Source organism: Embiotoca jacksoni, unplaced genomic scaffold (genome assembly GCF_022577435.1).
Source record: "Embiotoca jacksoni isolate LCO1_2020_lvr unplaced genomic scaffold, fEmbJac1.0.p SCAF_1, whole genome shotgun sequence".
NCBI classification, from domain to species: Eukaryota; Metazoa; Chordata; class Actinopteri; family Embiotocidae; genus Embiotoca; species Embiotoca jacksoni.
Genome location: NW_027185229.1, coordinates 20,885,987 through 20,912,371, shown reverse-complemented (window position 1 = coordinate 20,912,371; position 26,385 = coordinate 20,885,987). Strand labels below are relative to the sequence as shown.

Genomic DNA, 26,385 nt, shown 5'->3' with positions numbered 1-26,385 from the left:
TAAGATTAAATCATAGTTGACAATATAAATAAGCATAAGTTCAACAGTTAAAAGAAATGTACAAATCAGCACAGACAGAGTACAAACAGATGAATATACATGAATACATCTATTCTGTCTTGTCCAGGTACATTTTCAGTGAAGGCAGCATAGGTGCAGGTGGAAAGAGAATAACTACTTGCGTTCATATATATATTCCTACAAATCTGTGTGGGTAAAAGCTGCTACTATGATCAATTATTTATTTCATTCATGACATTATTTCGAATTTCATAAATGGAGAAGCGTGCATAGCAAACATGCCTCTCCATTTTCTCTGCAGAGGCTGAATGAAAGATGAAGGTGAATGGAGGCGCAGAACGCTGCAAACAGGAGCGGGCGAGCGAGCACGTACAAACCCACAGACAGCAGTGGGAGAGACACACACAGGCAGCTCGACCCAATTCAGCGCCTCTATATTCAGCTGCACACCTCGCCCATTTGACGTCAGAGAGGACCCATTTCACAAAAGGCAGCAAGGTTATGTCTTCACGGAGCGGAGGCTGATGTATGTAGTAATGGCAGAGTTTGTGCAAGCTCAGGGCCGGCACATATTACATATCAGCCTCCCTTGCGGTGTGTGCGCACCAGTGCTCGTCTGTGTCAGAGAGGATTCCCCTTTGCGTTGGTTGTACAATTTCACACAGGGAGGGGACGGAGGGGGACGGGGGGGGGGGACGGGCGGCAAAACACACGGGACTCTAGAGCAACAGACGAGGCACATTTGTGCTTAAAAACAACAAAAACAAGAGTAAAAATATGCATAGATCCATCATTACACAAAACTCCCGGATATTGTTTTATGCTACGAGCTAAATAAAAAGGGATTAAGCTGACTGTATGGTTTAGAAAAGGAGAAGGGAACTTCGATGACGAACATCCTGGAGCCACATAACAGGAAGATGAGGAGAACATAAATGGTCAGATGCAGCGGAAGACGGGGTTTCTCTTCTTCCATCCATGTCTCTTTCTGTCCTTCTCCCTGACACCCCCTTTCATTTCTCTCAGCGCGATGAGGATACCCCTTCCTACCTTCCACCTCCTCCACGTCAACCCCTCCCATCAAGATCTCTCTCCATCCACCCACTACTAAATATTAGCTCTCTCTCCCTCTCTTTTTCTTGCTCTTTTAACGTGTCTTCTTAAATTGTCAGGCCTGCTGCTGACGCCATCCTCCTCCACTCAGCCAGCCCACTCAGTCCTGTGGGACGAGCTATGACTCATTCTCTCCCTCCTTCCCTCCTCTACCTTCCTATTTACCTACCTACCTGCCTTTCTGTAGCTCTCTCTCTCTCTCTCTCTCTCTGTGTGTTGCCCTCGGTAGATATAACGTATGTATAGTTCTATGCCGCATGTGGAGGATCATGCAGAAGGTGCACGGAGAGACGGAAGCCCGAAGACTAAAATCACAATGAGAAAGTGGGTGATGGGAGAGAAAATACGTTGGCAAAGTAAACAAGAGTCTATCTTCTGCATAATGAACGAATAGCAGAGGCGAGAGAAGGGATCCTGAGCTTGGCTGCATTGTTGATGACGGAAAGAGTGCAGGAATGTGGGTGACGGAGAGAAATATTTAGTTTTTTGTGGCTCAAAATCAAACAAGTAAATAAGACTTATCAAATAATCACTTTTATTATCATTCATGTGATTGATTATTCTTTTTATTATTATTATTATTATTATAAATGAGTTAAGAAAAGGCAAAAATAATCAGGAAAAATGTATAATATAAATAAAATTGAATTGAATTGAAATGACAAGACCACATTTAAACGTGCCAAACTTTGCACAGACAAGTGGAGGCAGAAACAAATCGAATGTGTGAACGACTGCAGTACTAGAAAATGCTTCTAAGGAACAACTGAGGAGAGAAAATGAGTCACAACCATGAAAACCGTTTTAAAGGAAAGAAAGGAAGGAAAGAAATTTGTCTGATCCAACTGCTGAAAGAATGATTGGCTTTGCACCAAATTATAGATCATGTTCTGTTGTTGGAAACTTTCAAAATAAAAAAAAGAATGTGATAATCAAGAAAGTTTTTGGTGTAGCGACAGCATTGCACTACAACTGATCAATGACCAATGTAATGTCCAGAAGCCTGCTCAGCCTACAAGACATCCCGATGTACTGTATATTAATTGGGAGCTTTTAAGGAGCATGATAATAACACCACCAGAGCACATTCCATGATGCCAACTCACAAAACACACAATGCCAGAATGATAATTAACACGCCCAATTCAAACTTTGTGCAAATAACGTTACTCTGACAGGTTAAAGCCTTTGATTAGAAAATAGGATATTAATCTATATTAATTCTTGGGTTCTAGAATGCAATAATAGCAAAAGAATACTGCATTTATGGAAACATGGGAAGACAGAGCTGCTGAAATGAGAAAATGTTCAAATAAAAGTGCCACATGAAAACAAAATTTTAGCTTTAGAGCTGAGGCAGCTCCCAGACAGACAAGAAACTCCAAGAAAACCAATCAAATGTCTGCAAAGCAAAGAACTTAAACAAACACTGACATTTTAGAATCGCAATACTAAACCATCAGCTAACTGTACTAAAAGAAAGTCTGCCAGTCAAAATAGTGGATATCTCAATCATTAAACCTTCTGGACAGTCGGAAACATGATTCAAAATAATGACATTACTTCGCTGTCCAATAAATGGATATTGTGTATCGTGGGCTGTGTGGTTATCTTGTCTCACCGTAAGAAGATTAGTGAAAGATTCTGCCGCTACACTTGAGCTGCTGATGTAAAATGAACAACCGTGTCAAAATGAAATTGGGTGGCAGCTCCCGAACTCATTATAAACCTTATGTAATTCTTCAGCTTCTTTTAGTGAGAAGCAGGGAGCAGTGGAAGCGGGTGGACGAGAGATAGGGGAGAGAAAAGAGGAGCGAAAGATGGAGGAGCGAGGGGTGGCTAGTGAGACAGGAAGAGAGGAAAAACTTCTCAATGATGAAACAATCTGCACCGTTAAGCGATTGGACCAGACCTCCACCAATGGGAGGACCAGCTCCATGGCAACAGGCTCTGTCACCAAGAGAAAAGAAGCCATATCCCTCAACACCCCCATATTTTTCTCTCCTTTTCTCTCTCACGACCCCCCTCCTTTCCCCAATTACAAGGCCCAGTGTATTTATCATTGGGTCCTCACGTAAAGACAAATAAAACAGTGCACACACAAAGACACACAGACACACAGAGCAGCATCATGGGTTACTTACAGGCTGAGCAACACAGCTCAATTGCACAGACACAACAAACAAACACATGCGATCCATCAAGGCTTGCAGATGTACACACAGACTTAACGGGGCTTACGAAGTGATCAGAATGTGAGTCATTCACACACACAGTTATTTAAATGTGCAGATGGCGATGACTTCCCTGACACGCTGTCTGACTGCAGACTGCTGTTGCACACCGTCCTGGTGAGTGCTGGAACTATCTATCAGATCTGGTGGAGCTGAACCTTGAACTGAACAGATTGAGCTCAGACACAAGAACAGACCTCCAGAAGAAGTAAGTAGGCCCCAGCAGAGAGAAACTGCCCTTTACTCACAGATATATGTATATATATATATATATATATATATATATATGCACAATGTGAAGTCAGCATACATCAGAGTTTACTAAACTAGCTTCATGAGCTAGAGCTAGCTGACATTTGGTGGTAAACCACTGGACACTTGTCTTAACATCTGAAGTTAACCCCTCAAATTTGACTTTCCATGCAGAAAGATAAAGTCTCCCAGAACCCGTGCGACATCCTTAAGCACACTCCAATTGTATTTTGTTTGCCACAAAATGACAGACAAATACTGCTCGGCACACAGCCTCTCCAGGAATGGCTGTCGAGTGGGAAAAACATGACAATGATGTAGTAAAAAAAAAAGACAGAGAGAGAGAGCTCAGAATAACTAAAACTATATAAAGAAGCTTCAGTACGTGAATTGTATTCCAATCCGGGTACAGATAACTCATATCTATGAGTAAAGGCAATTACTAAAGTGTGCCGTCTGATCCACGTACAGGTATTAACTAATTTGTTGTGCCGGCTGTGTATTTGTAAGTGTTTGACTTGTGGACGCACTCCAAAACCTGATGGGCACAGCAGCATTTAGAGCTTGCTGGATCTTGTTTCCACTCCATTTCAATTCACTATTCCAAAGAGGTGCATGCCAATTCTGCGGACTTGAAGTGGCAGGTCTGTGCAATAAGTGAAATAACAGCTGTATGAACAGCAAAGTAAACACGACCATTAACCAATTGCAAAGGGTTCGTCGTGCCTGAATCGGAGGTTTAGTGGTGTTTGAAAGCAGTGAGAAAGATTGAGTTGATCACAGCATCTTAGTACCTGCTGCAGAACCTTGAAATCATTTTCTGGTTCTGTATAAACAGTCTCTATGGTGTGTGTGTGTGTATATATATATATATATATATATATAGTCATATGCTCTACTGAAAACTGTTTAAACCCAAAAGAAAATTTGTCATTATCCCAAGTATTGCAAGTATGATTTTATTGGTAAACAGTGAAAGGAGTAACACGAATCTGGAGGAAGATAAAAGACAACAGCGTTGCTGGCAAGTTTGTCATCAGTATGTCCGCCCTGTTACACGATGCATAAAACTTAGTCGGGAAATACAAACCTTTGGTTGCAAAACTGATGTAAATTTCCCAAAACTAAAGCTATAAAAATGTGCAGTCAATCCGAATGCAGATGCTTCTGTGGGACAGTATCAAGAAAAGATGTATGCATTTTGTGTTTTGTAATAGTTATATGTAATTTTCCATCAACATGAACACGAACTTGCAACACTACCAGCAGCAATTTTACTGAGCTAAAGTAGAAGTTCGTTTTTAACTTTTACCAATTCATGAGACACCTCGGTGTGGATATTCCCCACCTAATAAAGCCTTGATGCTGTAATTGCTTTAAAAAAAATATATATTTATTTATTTTTTGGAGATCTTGACACTTATAAGCTGAGCTTTGTCAGAGTAAAGTTCACACGCAGACAGCGATCAGCTAATGAGTAAATGACTGCTGGATTTGATGGCACTTAACATTAACAGAGAGACTATACTGATAAGTTATTGTGAGCTTCCCATTACTACATGCATTGTGAGAGTTTTGATGGTAGACTTAGCAAATAAAAAGTGGTGAGAAGCTTATTACTGTGTGCAGAAAAAAAAAAAAAACCTTAGTTGTGTATTACTGCATCAGAGTCCATTGAGCCAAAGATGTTCCTCAAGTGCTCATCAGTTGTCATGTTGTTTCTTTTTGTTTTGTTTTTCTTTTTAATAGTCGTTCCCAGTAGGACATCCATCACACTTGGCTGTTCCACAGCATGTGTGTCAGTCATGGGAACTGATTGAGCCGGTGGGAAGTTCACAACTAGTGTGGATAATCACTTTGTCAACATAGGTTCTAAACTGACATTTCTGCTGTAAAAGCATACCTTTGAGTTTGAAGTTTCAGAATTTTGTTTATCAATCGGTTTTCATCAGACCAGCAATTAGACTTTGTATTTTTTTATGTCGTTTTGAAGATGTTGTCAGTGTTTGCCATGTACACACACAAATGTCCATACAGAAATGTAAAAGAAACACAAAATACATACTTCTTGTCTTGATACTAACCGACAAAAGCATCTGTATTTTAGATAGACTGCACATTTTATATAGACATATTTTTTGGAAAGTTGACCTCAGTTTTGCAATCAAATGGATGCATTTCCTGACTGAGGACATTTAAAATATTCCTGTAATGACTTTTGTGCATCACATAACAGGGCAGACATACTGATGACAAACTTGCCAGAAACTGTGTCGTCCCTTCAGATTCCTTTCACTGTTTATCAATAAAACCGTACTAACTTTACCTCGGATGACCTTTGAACAGTTTTCAATAGAGCCTGATCGACTGGATTGTTCAGTTTGGCAATGTGAATAATCCAAACTAGACTTTATGTCCTCCCTTTAGCAGTGTCTGTACCAACACAACCACACCTTGCATTATGTTGTAACACTGTTATTGGGGGGGGGGGGGGGTCAGAACAACAAGCTACTGCCAGGCTTTATCTCTGAATATGTTAAATAATGCACTGATTAAAAACTGGATGTATCCAAATGGTGACCAATGTCCTCTATGGTCTACACAACACTTCCTTTTGCCACAACCGCACTTAATGACAGCTGGTATTCTGGGCTGCCATGCCACAACAGTGATGGAGGCTTAAGTGCTGTCAGCCAGCCAGCCTAACCCAGAAGTCAGGCATCCAGCCATGAACCCTGCCAGGCTGTCTCTGGTGGACCAGTGCAAAGCGTGGTCTTTTACAATGTGTCTTGTGCACTCCAGAATAGCCAGCAGGAAGGCAACATTGCCAGTCATTCAGACATCCATCCAGCCAACCTCAAGCTAACTAACACTCAGCTCAGTGTAACGCTAAGTGACCCCCTTCAACTCCCCTTCCATGTTTCTTCTCTGCCCCTTCATTCCTCAGGCACCAAGCCCACTAAATATTGCCCCTTCAAATCCCATAAGCCACGGTACCACAGGTCAGGGTCTGAAACCCAGACACACACCCAAACATGATCTCTCTATCACACACCAGTACAGATCTGTAGCATCCATAAATCCAGAGAGCACGAGAGGCAGAAACAAATGCAACCATACCAGTAAGTCAGCACAAACGGATAGAAAATGGCCTCTGTCCTTTATGCATTATCATTACAACAGGCATCGGACGACTGCAATGTTCCAACAATGACGACACTGTGCTGAAATAGAAAAAAAATAGGGGTATGATGATGACAGGCCTGCTGTCGGCTGTACGGGTTGTGGATACAAAATGACAAGCATAGTATGTATGCGCTTCGACAGACGTATGAGCTCAATTTAGCAGGGCTATTATACTATATCTGAATACAGCTGTGCAGATCCTAAGCTGTACTTGACATGTTTAAAACAAACTATTTGTGTTTGAAATTTGATGGCATTGTTAAATTCATAGATGATTTTGTTCCATTCTTACCCATTTCATTTGTGAGAGAGTGTGTGTGTGTGTGTGTGTGTGTGTGTGTGTGTGTGTGTGTGTGTGTGTGTGTGTGTGTGTGTGTGTGTGTGTGTGTGTGTGTGTGTGTGTGTGTGGCACTCGCAACACTGCAGCCACAGCACAAATTAGGAGGCCGTGTTAATTAGAGAAACTGCACACGGCAGCTAGTCACTAGATCACGTAGCTGACCTGACAGCGGTGGCGGGTCAGCGTTGCGCTGTGCGATGCCATCTGTTTACCTATAAAAGCCAACCACTCCCAATACTTCGGCTTGCCTAAAGATAGCAATTTATCTGTTCCCCACCTCCTGCCAGTTTTTCTTGCCTCTCTGTCCCTCAAACTCCCCATCCGTCATGGCAACTTTCTAAATATGTCAGAAACAACCGCTCCTAAACTTCTGTTTAAATGTAGTGTGATTGAAAAGGTGATCTATGGGCTTTAGAGGCTTCTAGCTGACACCTTTTGCCTTCTCTCAGTTGCTCCATTTGTCCGTCTCTCGAGAAACTTTACCAAGTGGGTGCGTTTTGTTTTTTTAACCCCGTTTACACCTGGTATCATCAGTCTGTCCTCATCTGTCCCAAGAGGCCAGCTTTATGCCGTCTGTTCACACCTGGCATTTCATGCGTCTCCACATACTTCTCGAGTGGCCACTTGCGATCAGATCTCATATCTCCGCTCTATATGCAAATGAGCACAGCGTCACGAGTATATACAAGTAAATAACCACAGAAACGCGAAACGAAACAGGAGGAGAGGAGTTTAAGAAACAGGCATTTACAAAAAAAAGAAATCTTTGCTCAATGAAGCCTCATTTTAATCTACAATGTAGGCTATTTCACATTTGTAAATGTTTAAACACAGTTCAGTGAGTTTGTAGGCTAGTTCACAACCTTCACTGTGAGGACCGGGTCAGCTCGGGTCATATTAAATAATTGTTCCATTGCGTTAAACACCGCTGCTGTGGATAAAAAAAAAAAAAAACAATTAAAAACTGCACCAGGGTCGGACGCTCTCTCACAGCTGTGGGTCTGATGTGTGTTGGAAAAAAACACAAGATAAACTAAAATAAAAAAAGATAAGCCCAGAGGAGGCTTTGGTGAAACAGAAACATCCCTTCTGCTTTCTGTACAGTTCAGCTGCACTTGGAACAATCATGGTGGAGATTCTTTTCAGGAAACAAAAAATATAAAAATCACAGCACGTAGTGATCTTCAGGTTAAAGAAAAAACTAACATGCCGTCACGTAACGGTAACCTGTGGAAGCGCCAGGTCAGATACGAACACAGGAACGTGTCAAAGAGAGCTGGATTAATGTTTGTTACTTCAGAGGACGTCAGCTGAGCAGGCCGTCTTCCAATAAGGCCCCGAGCGCATTGAGGAGGGCGCATTGAGGGCGCATTGCGTACACACCGCTTAACAAATGTGGCCACATGCGTCCCAGACCGACTCCGAATGTGGCCTGAGCAGACTGGACTTAATGCGTCCTCGGCTCGTTCACACCCGTACTTTTAGGTGAAAACTTGTGCTGTTCAAGCCATGGGGGATCTTGATGCCAGGTGTGTGCGAGGTCTTTGAGTATGAGGCTGATACAAGGTTGGACTGGCCCAATTTGCACCACACTGTCATTAGCCTTTATTATGTCAGCCCTAAAGAGAGTACTTTTCTCTATATTTTATTGTTACAAAAATTGCAATTCAGAGATGAATGAACACTTACCCCTGCAAACTACTTTTGTTAAACCTCTGCTTTGCATCCACAACAACTATTTGCATTACCTAATCTAAACATGTTGTTGTTCTGGGTTTTGTACCCTCATGGTTGAAATGCACTTATTGTAAGTCGCTTTGGATAAAAGCGTCAGCTAAATGAAATGTAATGTAATGTTATGTAAACATACATTAACACCATTAAAAAGTGACAATGGAACCAGAGGCAGCAGAAAGTTCAAATGCAGAGGGAGGTATAATAGTAAGAGACTATGGAACCAGAGGGGAAAGAAAGGATATAATGTGGGGCTGCCTTAATGACATTATTGTTTTTATTTGATTTATTAATCTAAACAAAAAGTTTGTTTTTTGGGGGGGGAAAGCAGCAGAAAAGAAAGTGTGAACCTTCTGACTTTAAGGCAATTACAGCAGAAAGTTACGCCGGGGTTTGCTATTGATTTTTTTACCTCCCTTCTTCTCCCTTTTGAGCTTCCTCTCTTTCATACTCTGTCTTTTTCCCACGCATTGGCAATTAGTATGGAGGAGTGGGGGTATAGGAGCACCAACTACCTGGGGAACAGAACTCCAAAGTCACAAACAAACGAACAACAGAAGCATTGGTCATACCCACAAAGTGGGAAGCACACAGACACAATGGCTTAATGCAAGAGGATGGACTTCTTTATGTTGGTCAAAGCTAAGCTATAGTCACTTCCCCTGTCCCTTTGTTGTCTCGCTCAAGAAAGGGTCTAACACAGGGGTGTCAAATATACGGCCCGCGGGCCGGATCCGGCCCGCCAGGGAGTCCAGCTCGGCCCGCCGGATGACTTTGCTAAGTGTGAAAATTACAGAAAGACATAAATTGCATTTCTATGAGAATATGGAGGTTTATGAGTACAAACGTTTTGTAATTTTTTTTTTTTTTTTAATCGATCCAGTAATTGCTTCAAAAACAGCGTAAATGCGACGTCTGCTCCGGAGGCAGCAGCGCTCGCTTTGTCAAACGCGTCACAAAGCGAGGGAATCTGCAGAGGAGAGCCCAGGCAGACAAACAGTGGGCTGATGTCTGAGTTTTTGCTCTTTTTGTTTCTAGTTTATTAAAGAAAGACCTTAAAATAGGGTTTATCATCCAAAAACCTTCACCAATGATTTAAACAAAGAGAAATATTTTCATTATATATGCGTTATTATGATAACGCATACATACAAAGCAGATGATTTTACTGGTCTGGCCCACTTAAGATCAAAGTGGGCAGTATGTGGGCCCCTTAACTAAAATGAGTTTGACACCCCTGATTTAACATGTTGACCAACAGACCGCTGGAGGAAAACAACATTAGCTTGAGCAACCCGACACCAAATCGGCGGCCTATCGAATTTGAGGGATGCGGAAGTGGATGTCTGTCTTTTGTATTTCTAACTGACAATTGTGTCGAATCATGGTATCATCATCGTTTTATAAATACCAAGCTAGTTGAATTAAGGTGCATCACATAGGACACTGATGCATATTGGTTTATTTTAATGCAGAAAGACACGCACGCACGCACGCACGGAAAGAGGCAGACATTATATAAACAGGCCATGAGTAAAAGAAGCACAAACAGATCTGGGCCAAGTGAACAAAAAAATAATAAAAGGAAGTGATGATGATGAGGATTGTGAGCCTGATTTTGCAATGCTGCAATGATCAGAACAGTGAAGGAGAGGGAAAAGCCAGGTCTTCTAAACCTGAAACAAAGCTCAGGCCATGAGGATGGCGTGCTATTTATAGTGACCGATTTTTTTTTATTTTATTTTTTTTTTTTATTAAAGAGGGCTCTGTTGTTGTGCTTTCTCTCACGCATGTGCTGCCTCTCTCCCACCTCCTCTGTATTCTCTCGGTTCCCTCACATCATGCTCCACAAATAAAGGTGGAATACACAGACATATGGAGGGATAAAATGCTCATTGCATTTTGAGATCAAAGGAGTTTTCTAATTTAAGATGCACCCATTAACAGTCACAATCAAAAACCCATTACTGCACCTTTAAGTCTAGACGGTCAGTGAGGATCAACTTCAGGGTCTCTGAATCCAGGACTTCCCACATGCCTTATGTAAGCCAATAGGTTGTCCTTTTTCACTGCACCTCTCCATCGCTCCCTCTTCAGTATGACAGTGTTGCAGAGAGTAACGCCTACTTCTCAGTGACTCTCCACCCCCACCAGGCCACCTCCACCCTCCTCCCTCCTCCCTCCTCCTTCCTCCCTCCTTCCCTCCTCCCCTCCTCCCACACAGGGACAGTGGAAGGGAATTCCTCATTACCTCAGCGTTTGCCTCACTAAACAGGCTTTGCATGTGCCTGTGCATACATATATGAACATTACCGGACCACATGGCACAAACAACATCCAAGTCACCACACATGAAAGCATCGTACAGCGTGTAATGTGTAAAATACATCTATGCAAAACCAATCTGTCTTTGCCACATTGATACAATGAACTGCACTTACACAAGTAGAAACTGCATGCACGGTATATGAAACTAGATTTCTGTGAACCACATTATATGATTTCTGCACCGTTACTGAGGCATAATTAAAGAAATTGCTTTGGGAACTTTACAAAGCGCAACAATGAAATGTGCCATGATAAGTGGTAATTATAACAACCGTAAAGGCTGAACGTTGAACCAAATCTACAGCTAACGAAGCTACTTTCACCGACAAATTATGAACACCCGGTGACAAAGACACACAGACACACACATGCACCGCACATCCTTACTGTATTTGGAGTTCAGCTCTGGGGATCTCCAGCCAATCCAAATCAGGAGTCTCGCAGATTTAAATCGGAATTAAAAAGAAGCTCTGGCATTATTTTATCTTGATAAAGATTATAAATGAATGAACTCCATTTGCTTCAGCGTGCATACAGCAGACTTCAGGAGTGTTTAGGTCTGTCACTCTCTTCAGCTCATTCAACTGTCTTCGTCTTCAAGCTTGCCATGTTGCCTTCCTGTCTGTAGGTACTAGCAGCTCCGTTTTCTTAATGAGTTTCATGAAAATGGTCAAAAAAAAAAGTCTATTTTGACTGCCCCCTTTCTTTTTCTGAATGAAGCGCAAGCTCAACAGTGAAACAGAATATCTCGCTTGCTTGCTGGCTCCCTCTCTCTCCACCACTCTTATGCTATCAGGCGCAGAGTTTGCACCGCTCCCTTCTCCTCCAACCCTCCCTTTCGTGTAGATTCTCTCTCTCCCTCTTACATATCTTGTTTGCTCTCTGCCTCTGTGAAACAATATAATTGCAATGACAGCCAAACCAAGGCGCGTTAGAAGCCCAGCTGTTTAAAGGGCTGCTTGAATCAGCTAATATGTCACTTGATGCAACAGCAGGACTCTATAATAGAAGCTTACAATAAATAGACTTATTTTCCACTTAAAGGTTTGGTACTTTCTTTTCTCCCCCTAAAAGGACGTCGTTTACATCTGCAGGCAGGCAGAAGAAACAGTCCGCGCTCACATTAGTCCCCATTCATCACTTACCATTTTACGGAAATATCTGAAGTCATTATCTGTAGCCTGTGTCTGGACAAACTGAACAAGCAGAAAAGTACTGACAGCTGCTGGTGAAACCGAGCACTGCTGCAATGATCCAAATAAAAATATAAGGAGGGGGATTTGGAGGGGAAGATAGTGGAGGGAAATAATGAAACTACCTCATTAGCAAGGAAAAACCTTAATCCCACAAGACAATATATTTGCATGTTCTCCCTGCAGCCCACTAACTGCAGCTCAAAGATGCAGTGGGAAAGAGGCAGTCAAAAGTTCAGAACCAAAAGGACACACAAGCAGTCAAATTTTGCATAAGGTGCCACCGATGTCTGTCTTAAAGATAGATGAGTTGACAGTATGTGACCAGGCTTCATTGTGAACAGATGTGTGGCCAAGTTTGAGGGCGTTTCAGCTTCAAGTTTGATTAAATTGCAGTGATCGGGCTCGTCTCTCATAGCTCAGTCTGAAGTAGTGAATATTTTGGCTGTAATTGTAACCAAAAAGATCAATTAGCAGTTTCAACATTCAACAGCACAATAACCAAGAAAAGTGCAAGGTAACGAGAACAACGGTAAAAATTAGGGATGCAACTATGTTCACGCATTAAGTCAACTGCGTACGAACTGCATTAAACCAGCTGGGACTGTTATTTTCAAGGTGCTCCTCAGGGCAGGACTCTGCAAAACGACAACACTGTCCCATTTTCCAGCACTGACACGGGTCAAGGCTAGTGTACAATAACTTTTGCTTTTGTGTCAGCTACAGTATTGTAGCGGACTGTGCGTGTACAACCAATGAGGTAAAGGGTAGAAACAGTAGATCTTAACTCAAGCTTAGAATTCACTTTCAAAAGGTCACAAAGGTGCCCCTGGCAAATTTGTAAGCAATGTCCCTGTTTCCTACAGTTATAGTACTCAACATTAAACCATAGATTTGAGATATACTGGTTGTCCAGTCAGCATCGTGGCTTGTCCAGTCCTTTCCCAATTTTAGAGTAACGTATATAGTGTTTTAAGTCCATTATAGCCCGAGTATTACAATTGGTGAGATGCATTTAGCCTACTGAAATGCATATTACAACATACACTCACCAGTTCCAGAATTCACTGAAGTCTCACTTCAATTTTTCTTTCTCAAAACCCTGTTTTCATGGGCTGGGGCATAATACAAATACTAGAAAGTCCAGCATGCTAATCATCCAATGTTTACTTCCAAGGGGACTACTCTGTTTTAAAGTACTAGAATCTGAGGCAGGAAAAAAGGGCCTGCACGGTGATAAAGCCACTTTGGTTACTCTGAGGTATTCCATAATGTCACTTAGATTTTACTTTTAATAACAAGCAAAGCTCTGATATATATATATATATATATGAGCTTATATATCATATATATCATATATATCTGATCAGGCTTATATCAATAGTCTATGTTTTGTATGTTCTTTGAATATACAGTAGATTGCACTACAACTGTATACATTAAGGGGAGGCATTGGGGCTCAATGGTTAGCACTGTCACTTCACCATGAACTTTGCGGACAAAATAAGCACACAGAGAAAATACATGGGCGGATGTTTAGCATAGAACTTGCTTTCCATCCTTACTTTGCTACGTTAGGATGAAAACCTAACCAGTGACTCTGCAATCCTCGCATGGCCGTGGAAAAACGCTTGTCTCAGGTTGACCACATGACTGGGATAAAAGGGATGGCATGCACTATTGCCACGTAATTGCTTAAAACAAGTGAAGCCGTTTCTTCTGCACTTGAGCAGCCAGGTAGCTTCTTTCACAGGGAGGTAAAAGAGGGGCGTAGAAGGTAGGAAGGAGAAAGGGGACAAGCTGAACAAGGATCAGTGGCCAAAGATACCACAAATAGAGCATTTGTGAGCACAATACCCAAACAACATGCTGCAGTTCCTGCATGAAGCGTACAGCTGACATTAAGCTATTAGGACACACTAGGAAAACCGTTATTATTTACACTGCAAACATACAAACAATCCAAAACAGGCCTTTACTAAAACCAACAAAACGTGGACATAAGCAGCTTATTTCTGACTTATGGTTCTGCATGGATTGATTGAGGCTTATTATGAGCCAATTTTTTTTTTTTTAATAACTAAAGCTACACATCCCTTCAGCTAGGAGATACTTATTTGAAAAGTGTTTTATAATTTCCCTAAAAAAACTAACAGACACTTTTTTCCAATCTGTGCTTGGATCCTATGATTCAACATTCCAACATGTGATAACCTTTTCCCTTTTCTTTCCCTTTGAACTATCATGGGAAAACCCTCCAGCTTTGCAGCAATGACTGTGAAGTCAGTCAGGCCGATGAACCCAATCTGAGTACAGACTTACAGCCATGCAACCAGTCACCTCCCTTCTGCTCTGATCAATATTTTACATTAAAGCAAGCAATGAAGGATGGATATGGAAAAAGAAGATTGACAAACACTGAAAGGGGAAGACATAATGAGAAAAATAGCATTAAAAAAAACAGAGAACACAAAAAAAATGGTGGGGGGGGGGGGCGGCAAATAAAGATGAAGAAAAGGGGAGAGAGAAACAGAAGCAGGAGCGGTTAAGAGAAGAGACGGATAGGAGCAGCAGCAACAGCACCACGCTTGGTGCTCTGGCAGAGATCTATAAATAGCTCTTCAAATCTCTCTAGAAAAAGCCACTCTTCTACTTATGCTGCTGCAAACAGAGATTCAGAGACAGAAGCAGATATGGATACCTTGCTGACAAATAAACAGAGATCACATCTTATTAGATAACAACTGCCCGTTACAATTACATCAGTCCATAAAATAGAATATTACGAACACTTTTACAATGTCCACTTTGGCTTGTATAAATATTTGATTGCAGGAAGTGAATACAGGAAAAGCAAGTAACCACATGTTCTAATAGTGTAAGGAAAAAGAACCGTTTGTCGTCATGCAACCTGCAAACCAAAATCAGCACACTTGTGTAATCTATTTAGCAAATACTTGCACTTTTCCACCATAAATGTGTTTCTTACTGTAATGTAAACCAATACAACAATTTACTGACACCTCACAATTTGATAAGTAATGCAGAATGCCTTAAGATGCATAAAGATCCACGAGCTGCAGGGTATAAGGGGGGGAAATATGTTGACAGGGAGGCAGGATACTCCATCTCTCTCATGGTGGCCCTAGCAACAGCAGACTGTTGATTCAATGACTCACCTCCACCAGTTCTTACTATGGATAAGACTTTTTCTCAATGATACTGCCTTTGCACCAGCAACTGAACTCAGCATTGCTTCTCCATAGTACACAAATTAAGAGAAAACATGGGGGTGATGCAAAAAATAAATAAATAAAAGTATACCAATTCTTTCAACCACAAACTGCAGATGTAAAGCCATAAACTGTTGTTGATCTCACTCAGTCTACAAAGGAAGCAACAAAATGTGATATTTTCATGACAGTGTGAACATCAAATGTGACTTTGTTGGCAGCCCCTGGCAGCCACTTGCCAAGTCTCAACATCACATGACTGGGAAATGGCAATTGATATGGAAATTTTTTTGTTTTCAGACACACATGCCATTTTCCCAGAGCAGATGTTTGGATTACAGCTCCAATAGTCGCTGTGCTCTGATTCCAACTTTTTTTTGTTTTACTACAACAGTCTCACCTTCTGTTTTCATCCTGAGAATACAAAAAGTAGAGGTAAAGCCAAGCCACACAGAGCAATTTCATTTCTGATTCATCTCAATCAATTAAGGAAGAGTCACACCATAAATGAGCCACAGCCTAAAATGAATAGTATTACATTAGTTTATAAACTTGAAACGCCGTAATGCAACGACTACACCTTGAGCAGCACTGTAAACCAATTTCTAAAATCAGATAACCAAGCTTTAGTCTCACAACCCACAAACTAAACAAACTCACGCTGGATTTGGTATCACATGTTCACGTTTGTTTGCAGTAGTTTCTGACCAACAGTGGGGACACACACACACGCAAGGACGCAAATGCATAAATAGCACCTCGTTGCCACCATCCGATATGTGCTTTAATCGGACGGACAACATGTTAAACACGGACAACATGTTAAACACGGCCATCTCGTGTCCGGCGTGGAGAACGCGGACTTTAAAGATGGTGCTTAACGATACCTGACTTAAATCATCGAATTTTTTTTTTTTTTTTTTTTTTTTTTTTTTTTTTTTAACTTATCTCAGGTGATCTTCGCGGTTCATCTTACCGTCGTGCTCGGCCGTGTGGACGATCCCTCTCCGTTGTTTTTCTGTAAAGGAGAACAAAATGCAGTGCGGAGTCAGAAGTCGTGGCTTGCGCGTTGCAGTTGACTGAAAATATTAGCTTGCCCACACGCTAACAATAGCTAGCTCACGGTATTAGCTCGCTTCCTCCGGCGAGTATAATTAGCCACCTAGCTCACGTTAGCTGCGCGCTAGCTAGCCTTTTCTTTTTTTTTTTTTTTTTTCTGTGTACATTAGCTATCCCCCCAAAACAAAACAAAAAACTAACCTTTTTTTTTTTTTTTTTTTTTTAACACGGCAAACTCGTTCACCAACAAAGTATCGACTGTTTATTAGTGAGGCTGAACCTCGGTCCGGTTTGCTAGCTTTCCGAATGACTTACCAGTGCTAGTTTAATGGTGCGCTGCGACCCCGACTGTCAAAATAGCGCCGCGTGAGGGGGAAGCGGCGTGAACGTTAGCGATAAGACAGCACGCGCTGCTGGAGCGCGAGGCAGTCGAATCGGTTACACCGCTAAACCACAACAACAACAACAACAACAACAACAAAAGGGGTGGGGGAGCAAAGAATAAAAGGACATAAATTAAAGAAAAAAAAATAAACAAAACGCTATTCCTCCTTCTCGGCTCCGGCTTGCGAGTGTCAGCGTCACTTTTTTTTTTTTTTTTTTTTTTTTTTTTTTTTTTTTCTCCTCTCTTACCGACAGTTTACGTCAGCGGCGTACTTTCACAGTCGCAGCAGAGAGACGTTCAGGGGACAGTAAACTTGTTCATATTTGTTGCCACGAAACGTAGTGCGATCTGTGTTGGTTTGTTAACAGCGTGCATTTTAAGATTTAAGATGTCGTTTTTGACAGCTGTCGCGGTTATGTTGTAAATCAATGGCGAGCGAAGCGTGTTGTCATTCTGCAACTGTTGAACTGCACGTTTGCGGAAAATCTCCCACGTATCAGACCCAATCAATCTGATTAAAAAATATATTTTTTTTAAAATACGTTATCGAAATGTAAGCAACATTATTTACATTAACATCGGCTGTCTAAAACCGAAAAGAGTTTTGACGTGACTTTTTGTAACTTTCCTCGTGAGATGACGTAGCCTGGATTAATAGCCAGCTGTGGAGTGAAATACATGTCTTTCTTTACTTTTATTTTACACACTTGTATTTGACACATTATTCACAGGTATCAATCAGTACGTGAAGTGAAGTTAGTTGTAGTTCCAACAATTTCCCACATGTCGGCAGGCAAATACTCCTGTTGTGTTAGTGCCTCTCCTACTCAAGGCACACAGCAAAGCAGAGCTACATGTTCACGATGGGTACTGATTACCTGTAACGCTAAAGAAATTGGGTTTGATTATCCATACTGCTTGTATCATATGAGTCAGTGAGGGGTACACACTCAAAACGTGTCCTGTTTTAGGACAATGCTGTGAAAACATGACCAGGTACGTGTCTATTAGTTTATTTTGAATTTTGATTTTATTTTGAAATTCATTATTTTTCCTCTGTGCATACGATTCTTTATCCAATAGTTTATATTGTAAAGTAGTAAGCCATATTAGAAACGTGTTCCCCACTTTAAAATGTTTTAGGCTTGTAGTGTGCAGGTCCACTGTTGAAATGATTTGTTACAATAGCTTTCTTGAAATCCTTTAGATTAAGGGTCTGTTACCGTAAACCAGTATATAGCCTATATTAGGTAGCCTACGAAAGTCAGTGTAGGCCTATATGTTAGACACAGGCTATATGATACAGTTACAGTTTAACAATAGACTTGATTAAAAGCTCTGCAATCTCGTTCTGGGTCGGGTTTTATTTTATGAATACAAATGAGCGTGAGGATCCAGACAGACCATCAACAGCATGTTTCTTTTTGTCGGGTTTTTTTTGTTTTTTTTATCTTCTTTATATGAGTAATTATTTTTGCTGCGAGATATTATCCTACCTTGAAAGAAACATGACGGGACGTGTTTCAAATACCGCGCTAAGCTCTCCGCCTCATAGCTTCGAGCGCATTTGCACAATTTGCACCAGGCTACCATTCAATTGTTCGATGGCTTCGAGTCTTTTCTATTCTGTAACTGGGTTAAAGGGCACAGAAATTCAAACTTTGATCGGCAAGAGTGGTGACAGTATGCGTATCCTTCGACCTGGAGAGGGCAACGTGGCAGGGAAAATACCTGTTGAGATAAATGCGCGACCTGATTGTACGGGTTTCTTGAAATGTCTCCAAGCCTGTCACTTTACGCAGTTATTAATATGAAGCTGCGTGTGAGATCTTGTACCCGCAGTGTCACTGATAGAAGTTTTATGGAATCCGCGTGTTGACTGAGTCAGTAACTTACGTGTGAGCGCGTGTTAAGTGAGTGTTGTGTGAGTGTCTGTGTTGATAAAAGGACATAGATGCTCTGCCAGTAATTTCCCGGATGCGCTCATTGGTGCATCCTTCCAACGTGTCACCAGTTTTGGTGGATTACCCCAGATATCTTCACCATCAAGAGAGTGAAACACCACTTCGTTTTCTCAACTCCTGTCATCACGGTGTCCAGCTGCCTGCGAGGAATTTTGACAACATTTGGGAAACTGTTGATTTCCAAAGAACAACTCAGGAGAAAGGATTTGAAGATTTTTATTTCTTGTCTGCGCACTCAGTGTGCAAAAAAAAAAAAGCATTTATTTACTTCAAGGATGACGCCGTCTTCGTCATTTTCAGCGTTTCTTGTTTTGGCACCGTTGCTGTTACAGGGTCTGTGGGTCAGTGGCTCCCCGGGCTGCGCGTCCTGTGGCTTGCCGGCAATGGAGAGAGACGCAGAGGAAAGGCTGATGATAGAAATCGCAAAGCAGCAACTTTTGGACAAGCTACACCTGAAAGAGAGACCAAACATCACTCAAACTGTGCCCCGGGTAGCGCTTCTCACTGCCCTGCGCAAACTGCACTCGGGGCGCGTCAGACAGGATGGCACCCTTGAACTAGAAAACAATATACCAACCAAAGATCAAGGCTATGAAATAGTGAGCTTTGCAGATATAAGTAAGTTTGGTATTCACCTTTTATATTGTAAAGCTGTTATTCTCTTTGTGAACTTTACAAGGACACGTGTTCGTGCGTAAAATACGCACATTAGTCAAACTTTCCTTGTGACTTGTTAGTTTAGGTTATGGTACTGTTCCACAAAATATAGCAAAAGTAGATCTCAAAATCCACCATGAATTACTTTAAGAAACGTAAACTAAGTCTTTTGGAGCGCCCCTCACAGTCCCTCCACTTGAACATCACTGAAGATTTGTGGGTAGATTTTTAACATGATATGTGTGCAAGATAACTTCTGGAAAGAGAAGTGAGTATGCATATCTAAATACAGAACAGAAAGCCTCCTATGTGGCTACAAAAAGTATTTGCAGGCTGTGATATCTGCCAAAGAGGGAGTAAAAAGTAACTGTGTATTAACATTTGAAGAAAAGCTCACTTTCTATAACCTTGCAGGGTTTGTCTTTACTTATTTTCACTTAAAGAAAAAAAAAAAGTTATTTGCCCAAACTTTTGCATACCACTGTAGTATATCTCCACGTCTTGTTTTGAGCTAATGGTAAAGGTCAACCATACTACAGTGATATGGTAAAATACTTGAAATGGGTGAAAGAAGACAGTCTCTAAATTGTTCAAACTATTAACAGTCTGTGTTGTTTTTAAATTGTCATTGTCTAATAGATAAGAGAGGGAGCAGTGACGAGGCGAGCCTAAGCCTTACCTTCCAGTTTCTACAGGAACGTAGCCAAAGTATCCAGGTCCTCCAGTCCTCCCTGTGGATCTATGCCCGCTCCTCTGAGGACCCTCACCGGGACTCCCGTCTCCTTGCCCGGGTCTTCCTCTCTGCAGATGGTGGGACATCCGCTTCTAATCGCACTCTGGTGATAGAAAAGATGCTGGAGGTCCAGGAGAGTAATTGGCACACTTTCCCCATCACCCGCACCCTGCAGGCCTTCTTGAACGGGAGCCAAAACCGGCTGAGGCTGGAGGTCAGCTGCGAAGAAGATGGAAAGAACCTTTGCTCTGCTGAAAACCCCAACCAGCCCTTCATGGTGGCCCAGGTGCGTCTCCGTGACGACCACTCCAAACGAGTACTCAGGAAGCGCTCGTTGCATTGTGGTGACGAAGTAACAGTGTGCTGCAAGAGAGACTTCTATATCAAGTTCAAGGATATCCAGTGGGATGAGTGGATCATTGCACCTGAAGGCTACCATATGAACTACTGCATGGGTCAGTGCCCCCAACATCTGTCTGGATCTCCGGGCATAGCATCCTCCTTCCATGCCACTGTCTTCAGCCAGCTCAAAGTCAACGGCATTAACACAGCTACAACTTCATGTTGCATTCCCACCGAGCGCCGACCGCTCTCCATGGTCTACTTCAACTCCCAGCACAGCATTGTCAAAACGGACGTCCCCGACATGATAGTGGAGTCCTGTGGATGCACATAAGGGACATAGTATGGAAGACATCATTTAGTTATTGGATTTGTTTAGTCTGTGTTGTAGACAGACAAACTCATAGAAACACAAATGGAAAGTGGACATTTATATTACTTTTCCACTCAAGGCTACAAGATACAAAAAAAGATACATTCTTGGGAATATACTTTAAATACGACATGTTTAGTTTCAAATAGTCTTTTCCAAAAAGAATAGATTTTTAAATAATCTACTTATGATGTTACCTGTGCTTTTTCTAAAAATAAGAGACAACAAGTTTGTTTTGTCCTAAAGCTGACAGAAAGTTGGAAAGTGTTTATTTTATACGAAAATTTCAAAATTAAGATTATATTAGGGAACTTCTAGACACAAACAAAAAGAGAATATTAAAGGCTGTACAGTTTATTTATTATACAGTCAGGCATAATTTCATGATTAAAAACTACAATACTAAACCACTAGAATTTAAAAATTATATTTAAGAAATCATACAATACAATACCATTTTAAAGTATTGTAATTTGCAGTTTGTAAAAAAAAAACAGGTTGTAGATCAAAATTCCACTTTTCCGTTTCAAAGACTGAAACACATTTCAGTGCCTGGAAGTAAGTGAACCTAAACAACCTTGAATGGAGTCACAGTTCTTCATCCATATGTCAGAGGCATCAATTAAAGAGGATGGAAACAAAGTAACCCTGACAAACAGTAACTCAACAAATAATTGGGCCAGGGTTGGCTATATTAAGAAATTATGATACTGTAAACCACTCATTGTAGTGTAAAGCAATTTCCATTTTTTTGTTTTAATTATTTAGTTCTTTAAATAATGCTGCTGGAATTCAGTTCTGGAGATGCAGTAAAATGTTTTACGGATCTCGGGTAAATGTGAGCAGAACTGACACCACTATGTTACATGTTATAGCCACAGTATCCACATACAATATCTAAAAACATTTATATTTACATTGCAAATCTGCACCTTTTCTTGATCTACATAAATGTTGCCATTTTAAACCAAAGGGTTTGAAAAAGTGAAAGAGATCCTTGATTTAAAGTGTGCCTTCTTTTTTAATTTGTGATGACAAGTGCAACTTGGAGATGCATTATTGTTTTGACAGAAAGAAATCTAAATACCAAAGAGGATCAGTTTATACTTGACTTTCAGTTTAAACTAGAGCCTGACTGATGCTGGATTTTTAACAGCTGATAAAATTGGCCAACTGACAAAACAGTCATGCCCTTTTAAGCTTTTCACCTCTTTCCATTGTTGACTTTCAGTGTATTGTTATGTGGACACGTGACACAATATGTACAATGATTTATATGACCTAATCGTTCAACAAACCTGTTGATTGTGTAGTGAAGCTGCGATGAGAAGCGGTTGTTATTACAGCACAACAAAACACTGGACTGAATTGTTTTACGCAGGTGAAATTTGCCCTGAGCTCTGTTTAACCCTCGTGTTGTCCTCGGGTCAAAACACTGGGTTCTGGGTTGCAGCTGTGTTCAACCAAGTTCTATTTTATTTCTATATTTTTATATTTTTTGGGATCATTGGTCATCATTTTTTAAAGAAACCCTCACAGCCTCCTTGTCACCAATGATCCCAAAAAATATGAAAATAAAATAGAACTTGGTTGACCACAGCTGCGGGTCATTTTGATCCAAGGACAACATGAGGGTTAAGTGCAGCCGATGCTGCACACAGTTTAAATATGTTTAATCAGCATCTGCACTGTATTATTTACACAAGTCGGTTGATCAGTTGGGTAACTTTGGCTCTGACAGCATATGAACCCAAGGTCATTTCTCAGCGGTGTGAGCAAACATTTAGCTATTGCTTCAGTGTCAGGTAATGTGAAGGTCTGTGGGGTAGGTGGGTCAGTGAGCATGTTCTGCTGCACGTTGACCTTTATGGCTCTCAAAGTCTGGAGTTTTCAGGGGTGATATAAAATTAGAAGCAATTCCAGATAAAGGTAATGCAGCTGTGTCTGTTATCTCTGGAAACATCTTCCTTGTAGCCCAAAAGTTCAGTTTATGGTTTACAGTTCTATAAATTATAATTCGAACTTTGTTTTGAAAGAAATTGCATAGTTGTATTGTATAATTGTACAGCAGGACACCCATACTGTAGAATCACCAAGTGAAGTCTATTTAAAAATGCCAGCATGTATGCTGAAATCACTTGATTTGATCCAAAAATGTCCGACGATGCAACACATACCAGAAATTGAGGATCTTCTCACAGCTGGGTAAAATCAAAACAGTAATGCAGCTCACAAGACAGAAGAGCACAGTGATACATTCTTAGTAAATATCCATTCAAGATTCAGTTTTTCAATTTTAAACTTGGGAGCAGTGTTAGTAAGTCTGTCAGCACATGCCTTGGTCATTTTGTGTTACTAAAAATGAGTTGAGACCCAGGCCTTGGTTACTTCTTGCCTATATTTACACTAACCTGTTTAAAAGTCCAATGGTTTGTCCTTACTGTGTTGGTAAACTGTATGTCTTCAGCACCTGGATTGTACTGACATGATACAAAGGAAACATGTTCATGCAGCACGTAGAGGCATTTTGCCCAAAGAGTATGAACAAGATGTCTTTATATATTTGTCCAAACAGCCCACAAACAATTTTCACCTCTTTGTTGCCTCTAAAATCTTTACTTGCTTTACTCAAATCTATGTAAAACACTTTTAATGCTGGAGTCTATTGCATGTTTTAACTTGTAATCTACATTGGAAGCACTTCCTGTCCCAGGACCCAATGTGACAATGAGGTGCCAATGTAACATAAGCACTTTATCACCCTACTGTATTTTTAGAGCAAGCGTTGCTTGACAGGTCTATTACTGTACTTATAACTCAGGTGAGCACAACATGAAATGTAAACAGGCCAACAGAAAGCAAATGTCAATCAGCTTATCTTCTTAAGGTCTAGTTGTGTTTTAGATGCATGGTATTGAATGTACTTGTGGAGCATACAGATGGTGCAGGAATTTATGTATACTGTAACGTGTAGGTGAATATGGAGCCAAGATTTGAATTCTGTTTCAATTCAAAGCTTTAATTATTGTCTTTATTTTTATATCATACTATATTTTATGTATAATGAATGATTTGTAATAACGATAATGTCAAAAATGTTATAATGTGCTGAAATGATTTGATTACAGTTAAAGTATATTTTAATAAATATATTTCAAGATGACCTTGTTATTCCATTATATCTTATTCTATATGTTCAAATCATTCAAGCTCTCCATCTTTTCAGTTTACTTTTCAGTTTAAGTGGAAACATGAGTATCAGTTAACAAACTATTTGGTATTCATCTCCAGTCTATTGCTCCTGTCCTTCTTCCTTTTCTCACCCATCTTATTAACACTTCTCTGTCAACTGGCTGCTTCCTGAACTCTCTGAAGGAGGCGAGAGTGAACCCTCTCCTGAAGAAACCCACCCTCAACCCAGCTAAAGTAAACAACTACAGACCCGTCTCTCTTCTTCCGTTTCTTTCCAAAACTCTCGAACGAGCTATCTTCAATCAACTCTCCTCCTATCTTCACCATAATAATCTTCTTGACCCTCACCAGTCTGGTTTCAAGGCAGGCCACTCAACAGAGACGGCCCTCCTTGCTGTCTCTGAGCAGCTCCACACTGCTAGAGCAGCCTCTCTCTCCTCTGTCCTGATCCTTCTTGACCTTTCTGCTGCATTTGACACAGTGAACCACCAGATCCTTCTTTCCTCCCTTCAGGACCTCGGTGTCTCAGGCTCTGCTCTCTCCCTTTTCTCATCCTACCTCAACGACCGCACCTACCGGGTAACTTGGAGAGGATCTGTGTCTGAACCTTGTCCTCTCACTACTGGTGTCCCTCAAGGCTCCGTCCTGGGTCCCCTCCTCTTCTCTCTGTACACCAACTCTCTCGGCTCTGTCATTCACTCACATGGCTTTTCCTACCACAGCTACAGTATGCTGATGATACCCAACTGATCCTCTCTTTTCCCCAATCTGAAACGCAAGTAGCAGCACGAATCTCTGCCTGTCTGACTGACATCTCTCAGTGGATGTCCTCACACCACCTGAAAATCAACCTCGACAAGACCAAACTGCTCTTCCTTCCAGGGAAAGACTCTCCCACCCTCGACCTGACTACTACCTTGGACAACTCTGTTATCCCCGACCCTGACTGCTAGGAACCTCGGCGTGACACTCGACAGTCAACTCTCTCTTACTGCCAACATCACTGCAACAACACGTTCCTGTAGATACATGCTGCACAACATCAGGAGAATACGTCCTCTTCTCACTCAGAAGGCGGCGCAGGTTCTGGTCCAGGCTTTGGTTATCTCACACCTAGACTACTGTAACTCCTTCCTGGCAGGTCTACCTGTTAGTGCCATCCGACCTCTGCAGCTCGTCCAGAATGCCGCAGCTCGACTGGTCTTTAACCTCCCGAAATACACTCACACTACTCTGCTCCTCCGCTCCCTTCACTGGTTACCAGTAGCTGCCCGCATCTGTTTCAAAACACTGGTACTTGCGTACCGTGCTACGAACAGATCGGGTCCAGTGTACATCCAGGACATGGTCCAACCTTACATCCCAGTCCGCTCACTCCGCTCTGCTTCTACCAATCGGCTTGTTGCTCCCTCGCTGCGAGCTAAACACTCTACAAAATCAAGACTGTTTGCTGTCCTGGCTCCTAAATGGTAGAATGAGCTCCCCACCGACATCAGGACAGCAGAAACTCTGTACATCTTCCGCCGCAAACTAAAAACACACCTCTTCAGACTTTACCTTGAATAGTAGAACTTTAGTAGCGCTTAAAATGACACTTAATGATAGAACTTTGTAGTTTGGCTTTCTTGAAGAAATTGTATTTTCTTGATTCTTGTTGTTCTGGGTTTTGTACCCCCATGGTTGAAATGCACTTATTGTAAGCCGCTTTGGATAAAAGCGTCAGCTAAATGAAATGTAATGTAAAAATGTAATATGTGAAAACATGATCATGAAATTCCTCAGTTTTAGCCAACGTGGGGAACGAGGTATCTGCCATGTAATCACATTGCCTCTGAGGCAAAGGGTGTGTTTGCTCATACAAACATTGGAAGTGGCTTTATGGACTGTCTGTGTTTGGTGTGCAAACAATTGTCCCATTCCCCTGGTGTGCAATCATTTTCACATCACTCATTTGCATTTGGGATCGATCACCATCTAAAGATGAGAAAATATGATAGAAATAAATATTCAGTTTTAAAGGAAACAATAAAGCACTTTTGGAGAGCC

The 26,385-nt window shown here is 41.3% G+C and overlaps 2 protein-coding genes across 11 annotated transcripts in view; one reads left to right on the top strand and one right to left on the bottom strand.

Annotated features, from left to right (window-relative positions):
* Positions 1 to 17,296, bottom strand: part of LOC138196737 (R3H domain-containing protein 2) — a 55,478-nt gene extending 38,182 nt beyond the window's left edge. For 8 of the 10 annotated variants that reach the window (XM_069147086.1, XM_069147110.1, XM_069147101.1 and 5 more), the window contains exons 1-2: positions 17,009 to 17,296; positions 16,611 to 16,652 (exon numbers count right to left, since the gene is read on the bottom strand). The gene's annotated coding sequence lies outside the window, so the exon portion shown is untranslated. Of the gene's footprint in view, positions 1 to 11,595; positions 13,645 to 16,610; positions 16,653 to 17,008 lie in introns of those variants that run through there. The other 2 variants (XM_069147100.1, XM_069147095.1) reach the window with 2 other exon arrangements.
* Positions 17,297 to 19,273: 1,977 nt separating this feature from the next.
* LOC138196730 (inhibin beta B chain) lies at positions 19,274 to 21,361 on the top strand. The gene is made up of 2 exons (XM_069147073.1): positions 19,274 to 19,660; positions 20,339 to 21,361. Exons 1-2 carry the CDS (start codon positions 19,318 to 19,320, stop codon positions 21,106 to 21,108), a joined length of 1,113 nt encoding a protein of 370 aa, XP_069003174.1. The 5' UTR covers positions 19,274 to 19,317; the 3' UTR covers positions 21,109 to 21,361.
* Positions 21,362 to 26,385: the final 5,024 nt, after the last annotated feature.

What these genes read in the sequence shown, in the direction of transcription:
- LOC138196730 (XM_069147073.1), top strand. Translation starts at nt 19,318, where the DNA reads ATGACGCCGTCTTCGTCATTTTCAGCGTTTCTTGTTTTGGCACCGTTG. An exon ending in AGTGAGCTTTGCAGATATAA is followed by an intron (nt 19,661 to 20,338) that starts GTAAGTTTGGTA and finishes ATTGTCTAATAG; the next exon opens with ATAAGAGAGGGAGCAGTGAC.